We start from the raw sequence: 23696 nt of genomic DNA, 5'->3' as shown, positions 1-23696 counted from the left end.
CTTCTGCCGCTGCTCTTCCTCTGGACCCCATCCTCCCCCCACGTCAGCAGGAGGGAAGCGACTCGGGTGGGCGCTCCCAGGAGCCCTGAGCCGAGTGGTCTCTCTGGCCCCTCCTGTGGGAATTCCCAGAAGTGACTCAAGTTTGAGCTCACTAAAGTCGTATTTGGGCAAGGGTTGATGCCTGTGCTGTTTGCTGTTTCTGTTTTCCAAGCATATTGTTTAGAGGAGATGAAGAAAGGACATCCAAGTTTTTGAATTTGGTCAGAGCCTCTCCTTCTACCACAGTAGTTCTTCACGGTGTCATGACGATGACACATTGATTTCAACACAGCGTTGTTCTTGAGGCAGGGCCAGCCCGAGTTTTTACTTATCCCTGAGGGAAAGTCAGTTCTGGTTGAGGGGCTAAACAGCAGCTCCCAGTCTCCATCAAACATGAGGATCGAGTGGAGGTGATTGAACGGTGGAAGTTAGAGGCCGCAGTTGTTGGGTACCAGCCAAGTGGCTGCAGCAGAGGCTCAAAAATACAGTGGCTCAGACAAGTCCATCGTTCTCTGCCATTAAACTGTCGAGAGGGAGGCCCTTCTGGCCCCACTTGGAACCATCTAGGGACCTGCATTCCTTCTGTCTTCCTGCTCTGTTCTCCCCTGGAATGTCGTCCCCTGTGTCTCTCTGCTTTTCCACTGCTCCTGCCTTGGGATTATTTCTTTATCCATAGCCGTCTCCTGTGCTGTTTCAGGGGTTGGGCCCATTTAAAGACATGGCCCTGGCTTTCCCCGAGGAGGAGTGGAGGCACGTGACCCCAGCCCAGATAGACTGCCTTGGGGAGTACGTGGAGCCCCAGGACTGCGGGGTCTCACCTCCAGGTAAGACTGTTTCCATCTCGGAGGTAAGAAACTGAGGAGTTGTGAAAGCTATAGGTCAGGGTTGTTGTCCTTGCCCCAGATTTCAGAACCTGATGCTACTGATAAAGGAAGGGAATATCATGGCAGATGAGTAAATGAGTCTGTGGAAAGCTCGTGGACCAAGGCACATAGGAGCTGGCGAGGTGCTTTCCTGGGTCAGGAGAGGAGCAGACAAGGAGCAAGAAAACACCAGGTAGTTATTCTGGCTGAAATGAGACAGGTCGGTCGTTAGGATGCCCTGAACGAACTCCTACTGTGTCTGTAGTTGAAGGGGACTGAGGGCTTGAGAGCAAGAGAAAAGCGGCGAAAGGGGGATCCTCTGATCTCTTTCACCAGCCTGTGTTTATGGAGCGCTCCCTTGTGTGCAGGCCCCACGTTAGCAGTTCTGTGTTGGGGCAGGACTGACGTTCATGAAACCTCGGAGCCCACAGTGTGTGGGTGCAGGAGGGCGCGGGGCTGCAGTGGGATCTCAGCAGTGGATGGGGCTGGTGTGGGCTGGTGTTGCAGAGCAAGCAGGGCCCCAGCCGGGCGTCTCAGGTGGCAGCCGGGTTTTACCTGGGGTCAGAGCTGGGAGGAAAGGTGCTTGTGGGGGAGAAGCTGCAGGAGAAGGTAGGAGGGAAGGGTGAGCCTGGGAAGTGCACACCGAGGGCCCACCAGGGACAGCCGGTGAACACTGCGGAGGGCTAGGGACGAGGGGTGACAGCCCCGCGGCTTGGATGGGGTGGGCGGTGGGGAGAGGGGAACCATGGCTGCGAAGGGCCCCCTCCTTTGTTCCCTCTGATTCTCTCCTTCCTCGTCTCATCACTTCTTTGTAAGTCATGTGCTGACCACTCACCTGTACTGACGTCTCCTGGTCTTTTTTCATCTTAAAACATGCAAAAGTGTCGTACAGTCGACCCATTAACAACAGAGGTTTGATCTGTGTGCGTCCACTTACACGTGGGTTTTTTTCAATACTACAGTCCTGCATGATCTGCTGTTGGCTGAATCTGCGGATGAGGAAGCTTGGATACGGAGGGCCGACTGTAAAGTTAAATGTGGATTTTTGACTAGCGGTCATCACAGAGTAGTGTCAGTGGCAGTATACTGGGAGGCCTGGGTCCAGTACAAGGCTGTCACCCATGATGAAGAGATGTGCGATTTCTGTGATGGCAAAGGATGTGGAACCCCTCCGAGGTAAATGCAGAGCGCAGGAGCCGTGCGTGTGCACCCATGGAGGTGCCGGCATCCTAGCGCCTTCATCCTGGCGCTGCGGACGGGCCTCTGCCAAGGCCGCCACTGTGTTCCCAGCAAGTTTTTACACCCTCCTGGCCATTCTGACTGTTCTAGAGACGCTGGCTTTATGCTTGTCCTCTTATCCGCTCACTGTTTCAAAACAACCCACGTACTTCCCTAACGTTTACGCTGAGACTGGGTGAGCTGGAGGTCTGCTTCCCAAGCATAGCATCCTCTAGCCGTCTCAACCTTGAGTCTTCCTGAGAGTTCTTCCCATGTGATTGCCGCTCTTGCATTGACAACTATCTAGGATTGGGCCTGAGAAAATAAACATAAATTCCATGATACATAATATCTAGCTCGTACTCACATTTCCCCACGTCCAGTTAGGTTCATGCATTGCATTTAATTTTAATTTTGCTGTACATAACACCTCAAACCTGGAAACTACCCAGATGAATATCAGCCAGATTAATAAGGAGAGTGTCATATACTCTTACGGTATAACATCGTACACTGATGAGAGAGAATGTAGTGCAACTACAGCTACACCACGATGTAGGTGAATCACACAGGCGTAATATTGAGCAGAAGAAGCAGACACAATGTGTGAATCAAATATGTAAAGCCTGGGAACTTTATCACCATACTTTATGGTGATAAAAGCCTGGATAACACGTTACCCTGGGGGCAGGATGGTGTCACCAGTCTCCGGAGGGGAGGGGAGGAGGGGAGGGGACGGGAGGGGCTTCTGGTGATGTTGTTTCTTAAAGTGGCTGCTATTTAATGGTCATCTTCATTATGAAAATTCTTTCAGCTCTTTATGTTTTGCACACTTACTTTTGTGAAAGGTGCAAAATAAAAGAATACATCAGAAGTGAGAGCTGTGTCCTTCATATTTTATCACATCACGAGGCATGAAACGTTCTTTTTCCCTTTATTTTTTTTTAAAAAACTAATTTATTTTTGGCTGCGTTGGGTCTTCATTGCTGGGCGCGGGCTTTCTCTAGTTGCGGCGAGCGGGGGCTACTCTTCGTTGTGGTGCGCGGGCTTCTCATTGCGGTGGCTTCTCTTGTTGTGGAGTATGGGGTCTAGGTGTGTGGGCTTCAGTAGTTGTGGCTCATGTGCTCTAGAGCGCAGGCTCAGTAGTTGTGGTGCACAGACTTAGTTGCTCCGCAGCATGTGGGATCTTCCCAGAGCAGGGCTCGAACCCGTGTCCCCTGCATTGGCAGGCGGATTCTTTTTTTTTTTTTTTTTAAGAAATTTATTTACTATTTTTGGCTGTATTGGGTCTTTGTTGCTGAGCATGGGCTTTCTCTAGTTGCGGAGAGAGGGGGCTACTCTTAGATGTGGTGCGCAGGCTTCTCATTGCGGTGGCCTCTCTTGTTGCAGAGCACAGGCTGTAGGCGCGGGGGCTTCAGTAGTTGTGGCACATGGGCTCAGTAGTTGTGGCTCGCAGGCTCCAGAGCACAGGCTCAGCAGTTGTGGCGCATGGGCTTAGTTGCTCCGCGGCATGTGGGATCTTCCTGGACCAGGGGTTGAACCCATGTCCCCTGCATTGGCAGGCGGATTCTTAACCACTGTGCCACCAGGGAAGTCCCTCCCTTTATCTTTTAATGGGCTTGCCTGAAACGACTCTTTCCCGTTTAAGCATCACCTGTCATTTCCCTCTTCTTTTCTTTTTGGCTTCTTTGCTCCCTAGTACCTCTTTTCTCTCTTCTCCTTCCCTTCCTCTTGATCTTCTGTAAACAACTATTAATTTAGAGAGGGTATAAGAGGGATCACAGGAAGGATTTGTAGAAGGGCGTTTCAGTCCTAATAAATACGCCGATATAGAGGTAGTCTGGTACAGACTGGGTTCATTCACTTATCCGGCAGTCATGAAGTGTCTCCCCTGAGTCAGTCCCTGTGCCAGGCTCCCAGAGACCCAGGTTAATAAAACAGGGTGAGGTGGAGGGCACAGTGCGAGCAGGGATAGTGAGCTGAGGGAGGATGTGCAGTGCCGGGAGCTCCCCGTTGCTGGAACAGGTCTGTGATCCTGGGGAAGCTGAACATCTCAGATGACCGTAGAATAGCACGTGCAACAAGGTCAGTCGTAAGTAAGTGCGGAATAAACGGTGCTAATTGAGTATATGTGTTGATGAGACCCAGGATGGGGCAGTAATCTGGGCAAGTTCCTTAGAGGAAACCATTGAGTTAGATTTTGAAGGAAAGCAAAGTCTGACTTAGTAGGAAGTTAAGAGGGAGGGCATTAGAATTTAGCAGACTGTTCTGTAAAAGGGCATGGAGATTGTCTGAGCTTGGGCTACTGTAACAAAATACCGGAGAATGGGCGGCTTAGACAACAGACATTTATAGCTCACAGTTCTGGAAGCTGGGAAGTCCAGGATCCAGTTGCTGGCATATTTGTTGTCTGGTGAGGGCCTCTCTTCCTGGTTCATGGGTGGCCACCTTCTTGCCTTGTCATCACGTGGCTGAGGGAGAGAGACATCTTGTGTCTCTTCCTTTTTTTATAAGGACCTTAATCCCATCATGAAGGATCATGCTCACATGACCTCTGTGTGTGCAGAGAGCCAGCTCTGGCTTCTCTTCTTAGAGGACATAATCCCATCCTGGGGGCTCCACCCTCATGCCCTCAGCTAATTAGTGCCCAGAGGCCTCACCTCCTAATAGCACCTGGGGGCTTAGAGCTTCAACCTGTGAATTTAGGAGGGAACACAAACAGTCCGTAACAGATGGAAAGAAGTAAAGGAATGTCTGGTTTTAGAGTCAGAGAAAGTCAAATGTACTGAGGTTGTTGGTTAAAGGAAAAAAGAAGGAATTGTTAGTGGGACACCGTTAGAAGCCAGGTTCTAACATGGAAGTTTACCTTCAGATCTGTTTCAGTATCGGTCTGTATCTCCCTTGTCCTGTAGGCCTGGGGAGCAAGGAAAAGGAGGCGAAGACCCAGCCGGCAGACCCCAAGGGGCCGCTTGCTCGGGGGCCGGCAGAGAGGTTTGGGGAAGCCTCTCTCCAGGTCCTGGAGCTCGGAAGAACCTGTGAGCAGGAGGCCGGGAGCTCGGTGGGGAACGCGCCCGGGCCGCCCCCTCCCCAGCGCGGCATTGCCCCCCTGCCTGATGACCTCAAGACCCACAGCTCCTTCTGGAAGCCTTTCCAGTGCCCCGAGTGCGGAAAAGGCTTCAGTCGGAGCTCAAATCTGGTCAGACACCAGCGGACCCACGAAGAAGACAAGTCGTACGGCTGCGGGGAGTGTGGGAAAGGCTTCGCGCTGCGTGAGTACCTCCTGAAGCACCAGCGGACCCACCTGGGCAGGCGGCCGTACGCGTGCGGCGAGTGCTGGAAGACCTTCAGCCAGCGGCACCACCTGGAGGTCCACCAGCGGAGCCACACGGGCGAGAAGCCCTTCCAGTGCGGGGACTGCTGGAAGAGCTTCAGCCGCCGGCAGCACCTGCAGGTGCACCGGCGGACGCACACCGGGGAGAAGCCCTACACCTGCGAGTGCGGCAAGCGCTTCAGCAGGAATGCCAACCTGGCCGTGCACCGGCGGGCCCACACCGGGGAGAAGCCCTACGGCTGCCAGGTGTGCGGGAAGCGGTTCAGCAAGGGGGAGCGGCTGGTCAGGCACCAGAGGATCCACACTGGGGAGAAGCCCTATTGCTGCCCTGCCTGCGGCCGGAGCTTCAACCAGCGGTCCATCCTCAACCGGCACCAGAAGACGCAGCATCGCCAGGAGACCCCAGGGCAGTGAGGGCGCCCGGCCGAAATGCCCGTCTTTTGCTCACAGAAGGTGCCGGAGAAGGTGGGGCCTTCTGGAACCACCAGGCGGAGGGAGACCTCATGGAGGATGCGCCCCCCCTTTACTCTCTGAAGGGTTGGGGGCGTCGAGGGACGTTGGGGGCAGAGAGGCGCTTTCACCCATTTTCTTTCCACTCGTTTTACACATAGGGGAGGGGAGAGGCCTGGTTTATTTGAGAGGCCAGAGGGCACAGCATCTCACGTCTCCTACCCAGGTGGTGCTCGTACTTTCTCTTACCCTTTTTGAGGAAGCGGTATCCGGAGTTTCAGTTCAGGTCCTGGTTTTTCTCCTTCAGTGGATGTTCACGTCCACCTCCTGAGCGAGTCTGGTTGTCAAGGTGAAATCTTGTCCCGTGTCGGCAGCTTGAACCTCGTTTTTCTGAGGGCTGTGTCCCTGCAAGAACATTAGCTCTGTCTCCCTTCCTTCCCCCAATTCTCTTTTCCATTTAACAGATATTTATTTGCTAAATAACACCTACTGTGCGCCTGGTTCTGGGAGTGCAGTGAACGAGACAGATGAGACCTCATTCCCCTGGAGCTTGTGATTGGGCCCTGGAAGCAGACTCGTTAATAACGCAGAGCGCCCTCAGTTCCCTTCACAGCCAGTGCCAAGAGAGAGGAAGTCCTCTCAGGCTCATTCTGCGCTCCTTCTGCCCTGCCCCTCCAGGTGCCTGATCTTTTCCTCCCAGCTGGGGTCGCTCAAGCAGCCTCCTTTATTTTACTTTATTTGCGGCCCCCTTTGTCTCTGTGACAGTCTACTCGTTGGTGGTTTCCCCATTTCATTATTCCTTGAACAATAACAACTGTCCACACATCTGTTAGGAAATTAATATTTTGCTTTTGATCAGTGTATAAACATGAGAGTATTTTAAACAAACATCCAGGTCTGTATAAAATTCTAATTAAATGGGCCCGAAAGATGAACTAGTATTAATACCCTGTACTTGATGGCCCTTTACAATATATAAAATGTGCTGCTTCCCTGTTTTCTCACTTGACTCGTTCCACAGATATTTACTGAGGCCCGACAGTGTGCCAGGAACTCTTCTAGGTGCTTGAGGTACATCAATGAATAAAATAGGCGGGGTGTGGAGGTGGCGTGGGAAATCCCTGTCCTCGTGGAGCTTACGTGTTGGTCAATGTATTTGATCTTCAGAACCACCCAAAGTGGAACCCGTGGCTGTTCCCCGGGACCCTATGGACCTGGCATCTGAGCCTGTGCCTCAGTCCTGTCAGCTGGCCCTGAAATGCATTCGCCACCACCTACCTCTTGTTCCTGAATCATCTCCATCCTCAGTGCATCTCGGTCCTTGGCATCTGAGAGGTACTTGGGGTCCTCAGGGCCACCTGGAGATGATGAGACGGTAGCAGTCTGTTTTGCATGAGTGCCAGTTAATGAAAGACAAAGATGTTTGTAGGCATCAAAAAAACACATTTTTTAAAAAATGAGAAGATGCAGTGTTTGTAAATGTGTTTAAGCTTTGCCGTCGTTAAAGGTTTTCCTTTCTCTTGGACATTCTGGAAACCGCCTAACTAGCCTGGACCGTGCTGCAGTGTCGTAATGCTGTGCCTTTGGACACCGGCTGCTGAGTGATTAGTTTTCTGACGGGACTGTAAGTTAGTCTGTCTTTGGACTGTGTCCTGTAATTGCAAGATGTGATTTGTCTCATGGTGCCTCTTGATATTATATTCTTTCACTGGGATTTTTTTCCCCCCATTTTTCATTGTAAATAAGGTAAATGGTAATGACTTTAATACAGAGAGTTACATTACTCAGTCCACCTTGAAAAACATTATTTTATCACTGATTTCTTGGCAGATAACCGTGGTGTTTACTTTTGATTTAGCGAATGATCTCCTGGCCCTTCAGTTGTCCCCATGAGGCTGCGCTGACCAGGGCGCTGTGAGATGTCCATTCTCTGAGATGCTGGGCTGCTACTTCTCAGCAACATCGAGGTCCAGATGCAGAGTCAGCTCTTTTCTTCCCCATGCCCCAGACAAGCCAGGCAAGGCTTACAGCCACCTGGAGGCCAAACCCAGTAAGAGGTTTTTCCTAAGCCTCTGGCCTGTAGTCTGTGTGACGTGGGGGCTGACCTGACCTGAGTTTGGCCTTTTCTGGAAGGTCTGTATTCCAGAGCTAGGCGGGGAGTTTGGGGCCAGCGTGGCCTCCGAGTTGCTCATCAATGGGCTTCTGTTTACCTGAATTAAGTGGTAGATTCTCTGATCATACACTGGGTCTCCAGTCAGCTGAGATCTCTTGAGGGAGCTTCTGTAAGAGGCCTTGCTGTCTTTCCCACGTGGGCTCCCCTGTCCGCTTTGAGAACAAAGCTCATGGACAGTTCCTCAAAAGAGTCTCAGAAGAAATCTTTCCCCATGGAGTTGTAGTAGCCTTATTTTTGGTATCTATTCAAATGTCAAATATTGTTTTCTGTATTTTTCTATTTAGGAATTTTTCATAATAGAAAATTTCAAACATAGATAAATGAATCCTCATTTATTCATCATTCAACTTTATTTATTTTTTTGCGGTACGCGGGCCTCTCACTGTTGTGGCCTCTCCTGTTGCGGAGCACAGGCTCCGGACGCGCAGGCTCAGCAGCCATGGCTCATGGGCCCAGCCGCTCCGCGGCATGTGGGATCTTCCCGGACCGGGGCACGAACCCGTGTCCCCTGCATTGGCAGGCAGACTCTCAACCACTGCGCCACCAGGGAAGCCCATTCAACTTTAATATATACTCATAACCAATCTTGTTTTATCCCTACCCCATCCTCCTCCTCATCTTCCTCCCCAGTTGAAGTATTTTAAAGCAAATCCCAAATGTTGTTTATAGATATTTCAGTGTATATCTCTAAATGGTAAGGATTCTTAAAAAAAACCCAAAAACCCACAATACTATTATCATATCTAAGAAACTGAGCAGTTGCTTAATTCCAAATTAATATTTTAAAAAAAAACCCCACAATTTAAAAAAAACCTTCTTTAAGATCAAAGTAAGAAGACTTCCCTGGTGGCGCAGTGGTTTAAGAAGCCACCTGCCAATGCAGGGGACACGGGTTTGAGCCCTGGCCTGGGAAGATCCCACATGCCACGGAGTAACTAAACCCGTGCACTACAACTACTGAGCCTGCGCCCTAGAGCCTGCAAGCCACAACTACTGAGCCTGCGTGCCACAACTACTGAGCCTGTGTGCCACAACTACTGAAGCCAGTGCACCTAGAGGCCGTGCTCCACAACAAGAGAAGCCACCGCAATGAGAAGCCCGTACACTGCAACAAAGAGTAGCTCCCGCTCGCCAAAACTAGAGAAAACCCGTGCGCAGCAACGAAGACCCAATGCAGCCAAAAAAAAAAAAAAAAAGTAAGATCCGTAAATTTTAATTTATTGCTTTGTCTTCTAAGGCTAATAATCTATAGTTCCTATCCCTTTTTCCCCTTGAAAAGAAAATTTTTTTTTAATTGTAATTTTTTATTTGGCCACGCTGCATGGCTTGTGGGATCTTAGTTCCCCGACCAGGGATCGAACCCACACCCCCTGCAATAGAAGCGTGGAGCCCTAACCACTGAACCGCCAGGGAAATTCCCCTCCCCTTGCAATTCATTTATTGAAACAACTGAATTATTTATCCTGTGGAGTTTCTCACACTCTGAATTTTATTGTTTGCATACTCATGGCATAATTTAATATAGCTCTCTGCCATCTGATTAACTAGAATCTTAGGTGTAGAGGTGTAGCCAGATTTGTATTTCACACTTTGGCAAGAACACATTGCAGATGGCGGCATGTCTGGTTGTTTCTCATTATATGATGTTGGGAGCCTAAATGCATTTATTTCATTAATTCTATAAAAGATTATAAAAGATTCTTCATTTATTAGCGGGAAAGCTTCTGTAAGAAATTTCCCCTCAAAAAAAAAGAAATTTCCCCTCACTATTAGATACAGTTCCTAGAGGAAAGGAAATGCTTGACTCTTCCTTCCCTTTATTTACCTGTCTTCACAATAATAATGATCTGGGGGCTTTGCTTCTTATAAAAGTGATCAGGTATTATTATTTTTTAATCAAAATGCATTAATGAATTCAAACCAATCCACCACAGTTGTTATTCTTATTGAACCTCAAATCATTTCGCTTTTGGCCAGTGGGAACCTCTTCACATTGGCTCCTAAATGGACATAACCCTAATCGTCTTTGATAGCTTCTTTGCTGTCTGGTGTGACAGGGTGTTACAAGATCATCTTGTGCATTTCCTGCCCCTTTTGAGAGTGAAGGGAAGTGCTATTAATTATGTCAGGACAGTGGTGTAAATGGGACTCCAGGACCAACAGGGATATTTGGTCACTTTATATTTAGCCTTCACTGTGTATGATTGGGTGTCTGCAGTTCCCTCACACAGGGCTAATGTGCACTTCAGGGCCTGGCTGCACGTCATGGGCCATGCTGCTGTGACAGGAAAGGTGCCACTCCCAAGGGGTGTGACCTTTGTAAGAGAAACCCCATTTTATCCCCTGGGTGTTAACAGAACCAGGTAACTTTCTGCCCAAGGTGTGTCCTGGGGAGCTAATGCATTAAAAAATTGCTTCTCAAAGTGTATGCCAGGGTGAATGTTGTCTGCAGGCTGATTAAGTGTGCTAAAAATACTTTCCGTACCTGTTTTATCCCAGCCTAGGGAAAAGTATGAGAACCTTTGTTTCTTAAAAAATAAGCTGGTTTCAAGTCTCCTTCTGAGACAGGGAAAGGAACTGGCAGAACACATTTCTCTAGAGTCTACTTGTTCTTTTAAACTCTGCCCAAGTTTCTCAGCCTCCCCACTATTCTCCCTTTGTGTCAGGAAGTTCTTTGTCTTGGAGGCTGCCCTGGCTTTTTTGTGCATGGTAGGCTGTTTAGCAGGATCCTTGGCCTCAATCTACTTGATGACAACTAAAGATGTTTCCAGGCCCAGCTAAATGTCCCCTGGGGGCAAAACTGACGCTGGCCGAGAACCCCTGCCCTTGGGGTTCAGGGTAAGAGCTGAAAAGACTTAGATGGTTTAGCTATTGAAAGGACTGGGCTTCCAAGGCCTGGAGCTATTTCCTGCTAACCTTAAAGAGCCCTGGCCTAATTTCTGGAAAACAAAGGAGTTACTAGAGATCACGTGGGTTAAATGTAGTGTTGCCAAGCAGAGCCAAGAGCTTTGGGAGTGGAATCTCAGGATGGGGTGCTGGGGTCTATCACAGGCAGCCTGGGTGGTTGCTTTGGGTTCCTTTCAGGCGAGCACCTGCTGCACCACTCCACACAGCAGTGAGCTTTTGCCTGGGGCTAGGTTCACCATCGACAGTGAACGCATGCGCAGTGAGAGCCAGTGAAGCACAGTGCAGCCAGTTCCAACTTTTTTGCCTCCATGATAAGGTCTCCTAAGGCCCACAGTAGTCATAAATACTTGAATGGATGAAAGACCTGGATTTCTTCCTTTTTCGTAGCTAGAAGGCTCTCTTGTGGGTGCCTTAGGAGGGAAGAACCCTGCAGCAATTTGCCCCCCCAGAGGCCCCCGATCTGACAGTCATCTGTAGCTGCTGTCCTGCCAATTGCAGTTATGTTGAATTCACTTAGAAATTCTACAAGTCAAAGAAATTCACTTGGGCTTCTTACAATTTCATATTCCTATCTTGCCTTATTTTTCTTTATTATCTTCAGTGAAGGGCATATTTCTAGAGACTGGTCTTATCCAGCCCATTCCCAGGACTGACCTGTTTCAATAAAAAATTTCGGGAAACATTTGTTATAAAGTGGGGAAGGTAGGCAATTGTCTTCCTTGTGTTCGTCTCTGGGAATTTAAACTGCTGGGAGAGTGAGGATGGAAGAGGGGGTGGGTGATGCAGGTGTTGGGCCCTGAGAAGCAGAGGGACTTAAGAGAAGCAGTTTGGAAGAGCAGAGAGGTTCCAGTAAAAGGTCTGCCATCGCTGCCACGTGCACCACCGTCTAAGTGGCCAGAGACCAGGAAATAGGGCAGACGTAAGAGCTTGCTTCATGTTTTCCCTTCCTAGTTAAAAAATGTGTTTTATTGAGAAGGTGGTATATTAGCTTTTAGAGAGACTGGGAAAAAGTGGTGGTAGAAGTCTGTATTTGCCTTCTTGAGTCCCACCTGCAGAAGCTGTTTGCGTCTTACACCATCTCCACGTCTGTGAAGAATTTGAGAAAATCTGGTCTCTATCATCTAGACATTTTGCTGACTCCTGTGGAAGGGCTCAGCATGTGCTGTGAACTGGAAGAACAGAGTGAACGATAAGCAGTTTATCGTTGAGAACCAGTGTTCCCACTAGGTTTTCCCAGTCTTCAGTTCTAAGCATTCTAAGGTGCTAATGGAAAGAATGGAAAATAAGAGGTGGAAAAACCAAGAGTTTAAACAGCGTGGTGGTAGCACACATGGAGGGATGGAGTGGAATACAGGGTTCAGAAACAGACCCAGCTCTATATGGAAATTTAGCTTATAATAAAGATGGTAGCTCAAATCACTGGTCATGCTGTTAAATTAATTAAACAAGGAGACCATTAGAGGTGATTCTGAAGCCTTGGCAGCCTATATAAGCAAACCAAAACCTCAGCCTGTAAATGCCTCAAGGTTAAAAAAAATCGAAACCTAAGGACAACCAATCACAAACAGCCGACTTGACTTTCCTGTATAAGGCAGCCTAAGCTATAGCCACTCAAATAATTTCCTCCCTTTGCCTTCTTGTCTTCTCTGTGAATGTCTTGCCCCTACATCCTGTGGCTGGAATGATTTTTGCTCAGATAAACTCTTAAAATTTTTACTATGCCTCAGTTTATCTTTTAACAATGCTTTTCAACAGAGATTCTCAGTGTTATCTGAAGACCACTTACATCAAAATCACCTGGGGAACTTGTTTAAAATGTAACTGGGGGGGCTTCCCTGGTGGCGCAGTGGTTGAGAGTCCACCTGCCGATGCAGGGGACACGGGTTTGTGCTCCGGTCCGGGAGGATCCCACATGCCGTGGAGCGGCTGGGCCCGTGAGCCATGGCTGCTGAGCCTGCGCGTCCGGAGCCTGTGCTCCGCAACGGGAGAGGCCACAACAGGGAGAGGCCAGTGTGCCGCAAGAACAAAAACAAAAACAAACTATTTTAAAAACGTAGATAATGGAATTATTTTTTCCCCTTCTTTTTTGAAAAAATTTATTTTAATTTATTATTTATTTTGGCCGCACTGGGTCTTCTTTGTGGCGCGTGGGCTCTTCATTGCGGCACGCGGGCTTAGTTGTGGTCTGTGGGATCTCAGTTCCCCTACCAGGGATCGTACCCGGGCCCCCTGCATTGAGAGCTGGAGTCTTAACTGCTGGACCACTAGGGAAGTCCCCTACCCTTTCTTCCTGAACATTTTATTTTTAAATAGAAGTTAACATTTTGGTATCTTCACACGATTGGGTTTATGTTATCAAGTCTATAAGAGTGGCTGAGCTTCTGAACTTTTTATAATTGACCTGTGTGCAGGTCATTCCTTCTTATTTACAGCCTCCAGACCAGGACTTGAACCAGGCTGAAATGGTGTTTGCTGTAAGAGAAGGGTTATCTTATCCTATGCCCTTCCTTGGAAAAGTAGGCATCAGAGCAGGCAGTGTCCTCACAACCCATGGATGAGCAAGGTCAGTTGAAGGTCTTTCAAATTTATTTGTCACTGCCTCCCCCCCAACTTTTTTTAAAAAATCTTTTTCTTGTTCTTTTTTTTTTTTTACCTTGAGGCCAAACCATTGTATTATTCACCATTATAGTAAATGCATACGAAGACCTCTTCTCCATGCTGACGTCAGCTTTTCTTCACATCATTTTCATGGGTTTGAGGTGAGATTTTATGGCTATTATTGTAGTTTTATGATTAGAGACCCAGGAGAGCTGAAATCCAATAGTCCCAACTCCTGAGGGATCCCAAGGAAACAATATGTTCAAGGAACAATAGCAAACTTTGAGCCAAAGTACAACTCTGTTAGTATCTGAGTTACACCCAGTAACCTCCATCATGGGCTCACTGGTAAAAGGTGGGCTGAAAAGTAGCTTTGGCCTCCCTTGCTTCCCACTCTCAGCCCCAGATCTGAATTGAGGACCTGTGTGCTCAGGCATGGTGGGGAGAGAGAGAGACAGAGAGCGAGAGAAGTGACTGGACCTAAGTGGAGACTCCAACCAGACATACGGATAGAAGATGAGCAGTCGGGGGCCAGACTGGAAGGAAGGGAGCTTCATGCCTGGATGATGACCCTTTAGGGCACACTGCCCTTCATAAAATATGGACCAGAGAACTCCTTGGGCTCTGATCAACCAGCTCGGTAAACTCTTTTTCCTTGTCTGGTGTTGGGGAAATATAAAAGTATTGGTTAAGGCAAAATCATGGGGAGAAAGGCCATAAGTGTTCTTTTTCCATGTCTGCTGTCAATTTAAATCAAAACATTAAAATTAAAAAAATCTTTAAACTCGACTCCAACAATCCTGTTTGGGGTAGAGTTGAGGTGAACTCTGCAAAGCGGAAGAATGCAAAGCAGAGCATGAAAGGGGCTATCATAGAATTCAAATTATAATAGAATTCAAATTATATGGAGTTCAGAGGAGAAAAAAATACTTCCTTTTGACTGGGGAGACTCGAGGTGGCTTCACGAAGGGCGTGGTATTTTATGCGAGCTTGAAGGACAGCGAGAGTTTTGATAGAAATGAGCAAAATGGGATGGCTGGAATAGCATGAGAGGGACAAAAATGCACGGTGTGTTTGGTAGAATGGTCAATTTCAGAGGGACTGGAGTCAAATGGCTGGTAATCGGACGGGCCAGGACTGGATGCCCGTTGTGCTGACTTTCTGGGTAATGCTCTCCCAGCGCTGCCATACCCCTTGCAGCCTAGGATATCATCCTGTTGCTCAGGAGGCCACATACAACTTCTTCAGCCATAAACTTGTTACATGAGGCCTTTCCCCTTTGTCTCCTTCTCCAGGTCCTTCCTGTAGAGAAGCACCTTCATAAGGATTATTGTGGCCCATGCCTTTTATGTGCTTCACACCCAGAGAACCAGCTCTAAGTCTAGCCTCTCTTCTCTCTTTACCGTGTGGCCAGCAGACCTCTCTTTCCTAAGAAAAGCACATAAGTGGGACAGTATGGGGCCTGCGTAGGTGGTCAGCTGCGACAGTCATTATAGGCATTCCTGATACAAGTAGGTAGAGCTGTGGAGCTCCACCCGGCAGGGCCCAAGGCCGAGAGTGGGACAGCTTTGAGGAGGACCGTGAAGCCTGTCTCCAAAGCTAGGTTCAACCCAGAGTGTGGGGTGGTGGTGGAGGAACTGGAGGAGTTTGGAAACTGGGATGCTTGAGGGTTAAGGGTCTGAGGCTCTGTGGGGTGCATGGGGGCACTCAGAGGGCATCTCTTTGGCACAGGCTGTCAGCATAGGTCACAGATTCCTATGAGCTCACCCTTCACATGAACCCCCTCCAGAAGGTCTGCAGATAGAGCTAGTTTATACCTGTTTATGTGGTCCTGTCTTTACGGGAGAGTTTATTCCCCTTTGGTAGTCCGGGCAGTCAGTGCAGGGGCCAAGAAGTTTGGGACTTGCAGATTACTTATGGAGCAATGAGAGGCTTCCCTGGCCATGGTGACAACCCAGGACAATGAGGTCTGTGCTCCTCCCACCCTCTCTGTGTGGAGCCTGTCCCTGGGGTTCATCCTCTTCCTAGCACAGAGGCCCTGAAGGAGAGCTCTGCTGTCACAGCCCATGGGATAAAGCCTTCAGGTTGACCAGTTTCCTTAGAGCTCCCTTCATGTCCTTGTTCCTCAGGCAGTAGATAAAGGGATTCAGCATGGGGGTGACCACCATCTACATTACTGAAGCCAGAGAATCCTTGTCAGCTGTGTGGGAGGATGAGGGACTCAGGTAGACCCCTGTGATGGTCCCATAGAAGAGAATGACCACAGCAAGGTGGGAGCCACAGGTGGAAAAGGCCTTTGGTTTGCCCCGGGCAGATGGCACCTGTAGCACAGCAGACACAATGTGGATGTAGGAGACGAGAATGCCAAGGAAGGGGATGAGGACCGCCAGGTCCCCCTTCCAGCAGAATCATGAGTTGGCTGAGTTGGGTGTTGGGGCAGGAGAGCTGGATCAGGGGAGCAAGGTCACAGAAGGAGTAAGGGATGACGTTGCTGGCACAGAACTCCAGCCGGGCCATGAGGAGGGTGTGTAGCAGGGAGTGGAAGTTGGCGAGGGGCCAGGAGCTCCCCAGCATCAGGGCACAGACTGGCATACTCATCACCGTGGAGTAGTGCAAGGGCTGGCAGGTCGCTGTGTAGAGGTCATAAGCCATGGCCATCAGGTGGAAGCTGTCCATGTTGACAAGCAAAATGCAGAAGTAGATCTGGGCTAGGCAGCAGCCATAGGAAATGGACTGAGTCTGTGTCTGGATGTTCACCAGCATCTTGGGGACTGTGGCGGAGATGAAGCAGAAAACTACCAGGGAGAGGTCGCTGAGGAAGAGGTCCTTGGGCGTGTGGAGGTGGGAGTCTGAGCCAATGGCCAGGATGATGAGCAAGTTCCCTGCGGCCCCGACCAGGTACATGACAAGGAAGAGCCCGAAGGTCAGCTCCTGCCTCTCGAGCTGGCTTGAGAGCCCTAGGAGGATGAACGCAGAGGCTCTTGTGTGTGGTTTCGCCTCTCCATGGTTGGCTGGTCCTGCTAGGAGAGCCAGACCAGGAGCAGACTTTAGAGAAGATGGAGACGCCCATGCCTCCCTCCTTCCCTCATATAATCCCTCAGCTCACATCTCTGTGTTCATTTGGTAGAAACCCAGAAGTCTCTCTACCTATCAGCCAGGGAGTCCTGTGGCCTCAACAGATCCCAAAGTCAGGATTTTGCCACCGAAATACTACTGCACCTGGGCCCCACCAAGCCCCATGTGCCGTCTCTCCAAGGAGACGCCTTGTGACGTACGGCCCGGTACCCAGTGGTGGCAACAAGGGGGGTACTTAGGGTGTCTTAGCCCCCCAAAATTCTGTCATACTCTCCTTCTCTGTTGTGATGTTGTAAGTGAAGAGCTATAGGAATGCAATTCCCTCCTACTCCCAATAGGATTGCCCCCGAAGGCCCTTGCCGTGCAGGATTCTGGAACCAGCGTGGCACATGCGTGGAGCCTGAGGGTAAGATTCGTAAACATCCTCCTTCCGCACAAACCTCCTTCCCCACCAGTATTTTATCTCCCATGGTCTTCCACCCACATGGAGCCCAGGGATCAAGATGCTCCGGCTGCCACTCGTCACCGACTCTGGGCCACGTTGGTCCTGGTGATGGTGCTGTGGGATGGAGTTGGCCAGAGCAAACCTGGACAGAAGAGCCTGCTGACGGGGACAGCTCAGCCAACCCTTCTGCTGGGGCTGACCCAGGAAGGGCCTCACCCCTGGAGGGAAAGAGTTGCCCCTGCAGATTACAAAGAGAAACTGAAGGTGTAACGTTGCCCAGAGTAACAGAGTGGGCAGCAGGGCAGCATAGGGATCCCTCAAAGTTGGAGTTCGTAACAGTTCAGTGCGAGCTCAGCTGAAGTTTCACTAGATAGAAATGATTTTTCAGTGCTTCACAAGACATAGTTAGTTGGGATTTGGGTCCTATAGAATGTAAATCATCAAGAGGGAGGGGGAGAAAGAAGCAGCTGGAGTTACTGTGCTGCTTGGGGATGGGGAACAGCTGACGGGGGAAATCAGTCTGGAAAAGCTATGGGAATCGGTATGGCCCACCTGGGAACTGGGCAGGCAGTGAAAGGGGTAAACGGTCTTGGGAGGCTTTGTCTGTGCCGCCATTTTGCTTGGAGCAAAGGAGCTTACCAGCTCAACTGGGCAGCGTACAGCAGGGATGGAGATCTCAGCTCTGCAGCAGGACCCAGCTGAGCTCTTGGCCTCTGTTGAGCTATGCCTTAGTATGGAAAATAAATGGCTCGTTTTGAATGAATGTTTTACTGATGTGATTTTCTTTTAAAGAATTTGAGTATTTGGTGACCCAAAGGCAAGAATCTTTGGTAAAGGACAACCGTAAGATATAAATGCAGGAGGCTAAGAGAAATCTGTTTGGTGAAAAGTAAGAATGAAGGGAAACATGTATTTAATATGGGTTAAATCCTCATTTGATCAGTACTGATTAAAACAGCTCTAAAACTGGGTGATGTGAGAGATGAGAAAACAGTGAAGGAAATGGTTCTTGTTCCCCAGAAGCTTCTAGTCAAATGGAAAGGTAACTCCTTAGCCTAGGGAGCTGACATTGAGCACCTACTGCGTGTCATATACAGGACTAGGCGTGTGCATGTATGCGCACGTATTTAATCCTCACAACGTGTATAAGGCAGGTGTTATTATTCTTATCTTACAGATGAGTAAACTGACACCTAGAGGGTTTGAATAATTTCCCCGGAAGACATCAGGATTTGATTCCAGGTTGGTCTGATTTCAAAGCAGTACTTTGATTTTCTCAAAAAGACCAAGGAAATACTACGGGGTAAACTTAAACTTGGGGCATCAGTGTAAATGGATCAGGGAATCCTGCAGTGACCAGCACAGGGGCAGGAGGAGGGGAGCAGGTTGGATAGGGCAGGGACATGGTGGAAGAGGGTCGCCTGTACTAGGGAGAGAGGGCTTGTTCGTGTGGCTGCAGCATAGGTGCCGCGACTGACACGCGTGGTGCAGCGACAAAAGCTCTGTCCCTTTCTTGACTAATGTTCCTTTTGAACCAGGGTGTCTCCATCCTCTCTTTTCCTTCCCATCCTCCCACTTCCCCAGAGGTATGGGAGAAGATAATTTCCTCGTGACTATGTCCCACTGGTTAGGAAGATAGTCTTTCCTAGTGCTCCTATTTTAAGAACACCAAAGCTCAAAACGTCTAACTTCAAACAGAAAGGATCACCACCCCCATAGCATCTGGACCATTCCTGTCAGCATGCAGACATCCCCCAGTTTGAAAAACCCACCCTTGACCTCACATTCCCCTCCGGCCATCAGCTCATTCGTCTACTCCCCTTTTCCGCAAAAGTCCTCAAAATGTGGTCAGTACTCATTCTCCAGTTCCCCCTTCCTGTTCTCTCACGTAGCCCCCTTTTCAGGCCTCCCCACCAGTTCCTGGAACTTCCCTCCTTAAGGCCACCATTGCTCGTCTACTCAGGCTCCATCTCCCGAAACCCAACAGAAACCCAACAAGCTGGAGCCAGCACTGCTGGTCACTTTCCCCTTCTTCTTTTTTTAAATATGTAAAGTGATTTCATTACTTATTTCTTTATTTTTTAAAAATTTATTTATATTTTATTTATTTTTATCTTTGGCTGCATTGGGTCTTCGTTGCTGCGCACGGGCTTCCTCTAGTTGCAGCGAGCGGGGGCTACTCTCCGTTGTGGTGCGAGGGCTTCTCATTGCGGTGTCTTCTCTTGTTGTGGAGCATGGGCTCTAGATGCACTGGCTTCAGTAGTTGTGGCTCGCGGGCTCAGTAGTTATGGCCTTGTGGGCTCTAGAGCGCAGGCTCAGTAGTTGTGGCACACGGGCTTAGTTGCTCCGCGGCATGTGGGATCTTCCCTGACCAGGGCTCGAACCCGTGTCCCCTGCATTGGCAGGCGGGTTCTTAACCACTGTGCCACCAGGGAAGCCCTACAATCGTCTCTTAACCGGGCTCCCTAAAGCCTCAGCAGTCTGTTTCTACACAGCATCCAGGGTTGAATGTTAAGAAATGTAAGTCAGATTATGTTACTTCTCTGCTCAGAATCCTCCAGTGGCTTCCCATCTCACTCAGAACGAAACCTAGAGTTCTTGCCAAATCCCACAGGGCTACGCATGACCTGGGCCTCTGCCCTCTCCCTGATCTCACCTCCTTTATTGTCCCTCACTTTTGGCAGGCCAGCCACGATGGCCTCCTCACTCTACCTGGACACATCAAGCACGTTCCTACATTAGGGTCTTTGTACTTGTTATCCCACTGCCGAGAATTCTGTTCCATTGTGATTTACTTTAGTTTGATTTCTGCTAAAATGTCACCTCTGTTCAGGGTTCCCCCACCAGCTATCTAAAATAGTACCCCTGAATCTGTCTTCTTTCTTATTTTTGCTTTGTTTTTATTCTCAGCACCATCTCTCTCTCTTATCATCTGTATTATCTATCTAATCATCTATTATCTATCTATCTATCTATCTATCATCACTGTGTTTCTCTAGAATATAAGCTCATGAGAATGAGAACAGGAACTTTATTTTTATGTATTACCATATTCCCAGTTTCTAGGACCGTGTCTGGACTATAGGAGACATCAGTGTTGTTGAACGAATGGGTAGCTGTTCTTAACGTCCCCCTTTGTGACCTCATGCCTTTGAGATTGGGTGAGACCTTAAAGATAGTCCTCCTTCACCTGATATCAACCTAGTGTCTTCCAAATGTCAATCATATTTACTTATCACCTGTATTTTTGTTTCCTTAATAGTTATTTAATTCACTAATTTTGTTAATTGAAATTCATTTATTAGAAAAGAAAGTTTGTACACCATTATAACATAAGAAAGCAGTATCGCTTATTGAATTTTAGCCAGTACCATTACCTGCAGAGAGTTCTGAGTCTGAAACCCACGTTTACTTGGTTAAAAAAGGAGAATGCAAAGTTGTAGAGTGGAGTTAGGGAAATAGCACCAACCTGAGTGTTTTTCTGAGAGGTGATCAGAAGGGTTGGAGGAGAAGTAGAAAGAACTCAAAAGGGAATCACTTTCTCACCAGGCTGTTTGGTGCTATTTGTCTCCATCTCTGTAAACCACCTAATGCCAACTTTCAGACCCCTGTAGGTACGGGCTTCACACTGTGGGCAACACTGCACTAACCCATACATGCCTGGACTTGGACACCTGTTTGTTCAGGTTTCATTTCTGTTCCTGATCCTTGGGCAGCCAGCACATGGGTTGACTTTGTTTTCTTGCGTCATCGGCAGTTGCATCTCTCTCTGGTGACCACTGCAGCTCTGGGGTTTGTGTCAGCCTGAACGCTGGACCTATTTTATGAAAGCCCAAGAGGTGGAGAAAAATGCTTGTCTTTGACTTCGAGGTTCTCATGTTTAATTTTCTCCAATCATTGAGCCATAATTAACTCTGTTTAAATAATTTAGAGGGGGAAACAACAAATTAAAGGTGCTAGCAAAATATAGATAATAAAACAAAAAATGGAAACAAACCACATAGAAGAAAATAATTAAAGCAGAAATCTGATAATTGATTATTTGAAAAACAATTGATAAACAATATCAATTTTGATAATGAGAATTAAAATGAAGTCAGGATTTGGAAAACATACTTAATACAAAAGATTTATATTTAAGTTGAATATTCTTTTCAGTTGTGGGCTATTACATCTTATCAAATGAAAAATAGATGGCTACTTACAAATGTATGAAATATCCCCAAAGATGCAAAAATGAATTAGAGAACATAAATATAATGATAATAGAGAAAGAAACATAAAGTTATTAAATAGTTTCTAAAGGGGCATCTGATTCCAATGTCTTCAAAATCTTCTAAGAACCAATAATTCATTCAGTAATAAAAAAATTTAAAATATAGAAAATTATAGCATATTAATAATCTGTAAAATGGATAGAGTAATAATATTTGCTTAAAGGGGCTGTTGTGAGGATTAAATGAGAAAATTCCCATAACTTGTATAGGACAGTGCATTGCACATAGTAAGCAGTTAACCAGGCTATTACTATTACAATTATTATTCAATTCACTTTTAGAGGCAAATATTTTAAACTCAAGGTAAACAAAGACAATGAAAGGAATATTTTAGATCAATTTTGATCATAGATATAGATATAAATGCCCCAAGTAAAATATCTGCAAAGAAAATAACACATTAAAAGAATTAACTGTTAAACTCAAGGAAATCCAGTAACCTCGTTCACCATGAACAAAATATAAAAATAATGTAATTAGACCTGGATAAAGCATCCAGATAAATGTATCATTTGCCTTATAGATTAAAACTCTGAAAACATTAGGAGAGTTTTGTCTTAATATAATAAGCTGTGTATTTAAAAACAAGATTCAACATCTTGTTTACTGAAGACTTAAACCTTTTCCCGCAAAAGAACAAGAAATGGATGTTCTCTGTTATTATTCCTTATATAATATTTCACTAGAAATGCTGGTGATGGTTATCTTAAAGAGATAAAAACATAACTTTTTTACACAATATCTCTTATAACTAAAGTCTTAATAGAAATGAAGTCATTGCTAAAAATAAAGTTAGTTGAGTAAAGTTGTAGGCTATAATGTCACACAAAAATCAGTAAATTGGTTACTGATATATCAATAATAAAACCACAAAAAAAGCACTGAAAAATCCCACTAATGATAAAATAGATTATTTGGATTTTAATTCAACTTAAAAATGAAATATTTGTTCAAAGAAAGTTGTAATGGATAAAGGTATATATATGATATAAATAGATTTTAATTGAAAGGTTTAGGTATATTTAGGTGATCATGCTTTCCAAGTAAGTATATAGATATTTTATTAGTAGTAATAAATTAATAATAAATATATACTCTACAGAAGGCACTGTACTAAGTGCTTAAATATTAGCTTTTAAATTCTACCCCAGACTCAACAGATAGGTACTATTATCTAACTTACAGAGGTTTACAAGTTAAGTAAATGTAATAAATGTAGGAATTTTACATTAGGGACTGTACAGCAGGAAACGAATCCTATGGAAAAATAAGGTAATTTGTTCAGATATTTGTTGAAACATTATTCCTTCCTAAATTAAAAAAAAATTGGAACAACCAAATGCTCAAAATAGTAAGAGAATAGCTTTGCAGCTATGATTTATCAATGCAGTGGAATACTATACAGATATTAAAAACAAAAGAATGCTGGGCTTCCCTGGTGGCGCAGTGGTTGAGAGTCCGCTCCCCTGCCAATGCAGGGGACACGGGTTCGTGCCCCGGTCCAGGAGGATCCCGCGTGCCGCGGAGTGGCTGGGCCCGTGGGCCATGGCCGCTGAGCCTGCGCGTCCGGAGCCTGTGCTCCGCAACGGGAGAGGCCGCAGCAGTGAGAGGCCCGCGTACCACAAAACAAACAAAACAAAAGAATGTGTCAATATGTGGCTATTTGTCTATGATACAGACTTTGAAAGCAGAACATAAGATAGCATGTACATACAGATGACATCTATTTCAGAATGTACATCCGCCAACAAAAATAAGATGTTAATTTGGAGGGTAATGGGAACAGTTTGAGGTTTAATTTCCACTAGTTCTTTCCTTGCCAAGTTGCTTACATTCAACGTGATGTGAAATAGGCCATGGTGGGCAGTCACTTGCTCTGCTTTTGAGCCGGTCTTAATGTCAGCAAACATTATCAATTGTATCTACCAGGGATAAGCATTAGAAGTGGGTGGAATTACTGGATAGGCCTCCATAGTCGGGAATGAGGGCAGGGGCTGAGTGAGGTTGTCCAGGAATTGAATCCTGTGTGATATTAGGAAGTTTGTGCTCTGATTTCTTCTCTATAAAGTGATGAGGTTGGAGTCCTAGCTGGTTTCCAAGGTCCCGGGCTGGTCTCTGGTCCTGCCTATCTTTGAGAAGTGGAGGAGAGGCCTTTGTGCTTATATGTTTTGGGGGCATTGGGAGAGGAGTGTCTCCTCTCGTCCCTACGCTGGCACTGTCCTGTCCAGTTCTCCTGATTTCTGCCAAGAAATCTTCTGATTTCTTCCCCACCCAAGGAATCGGCCTCCTCCTGACTTGCTTCTCTTCCTAAGGAGGGGCA

The 23696-nt window shown here is 47.1% G+C and overlaps 2 protein-coding genes across 4 annotated transcripts in view; one reads left to right on the top strand and one right to left on the bottom strand.

The window, feature by feature from the left end:
- The window catches only part of ZSCAN25 (zinc finger and SCAN domain containing 25), a 51303-nt gene that overhangs the window by 5282 nt on the left and 22325 nt on the right, over window positions 1-23696 (top strand). The window contains exons 6-7 of one of the 3 annotated variants that reach the window (XR_009522165.1): window positions 737-863; window positions 5033-5916. The exons of 1 other annotated variant lie outside the window; for it this stretch is intronic. Coding sequence is in view for 1 of the 2 variants with exons in the window: in XM_060032385.1 (XP_059888368.1) it covers window positions 737-863; window positions 5033-5865 (960 nt within the window). In the remaining variant the exon portion in view is untranslated. Of the gene's footprint in view, window positions 1-736; window positions 864-5032; window positions 7616-23696 lie in introns of those variants that run through there. One more of the 3 variants, XM_060032385.1, reaches the window with a different exon arrangement.
- LOC132438318 (putative olfactory receptor 1F12P) lies at window positions 15474-16584 on the bottom strand. Its single transcript, XM_060032401.1, is given in 3 exon segments — window positions 15474-15975; window positions 15977-16560; window positions 16563-16584. Coding segments are annotated over 3 exon segments (945 nt in total). The 3' UTR covers window positions 15474-15636.

The sequence above is a fragment of the Delphinus delphis genome, chromosome 15, assembly GCF_949987515.2.
Source record: "Delphinus delphis chromosome 15, mDelDel1.2, whole genome shotgun sequence".
Classification (NCBI taxonomy): Eukaryota; Metazoa; Chordata; class Mammalia; order Artiodactyla; family Delphinidae; genus Delphinus; species Delphinus delphis.
The sequence above is the reverse complement of the archived record's forward strand: the minus strand, read 5'-3'. Positions and strand labels throughout refer to the sequence as shown.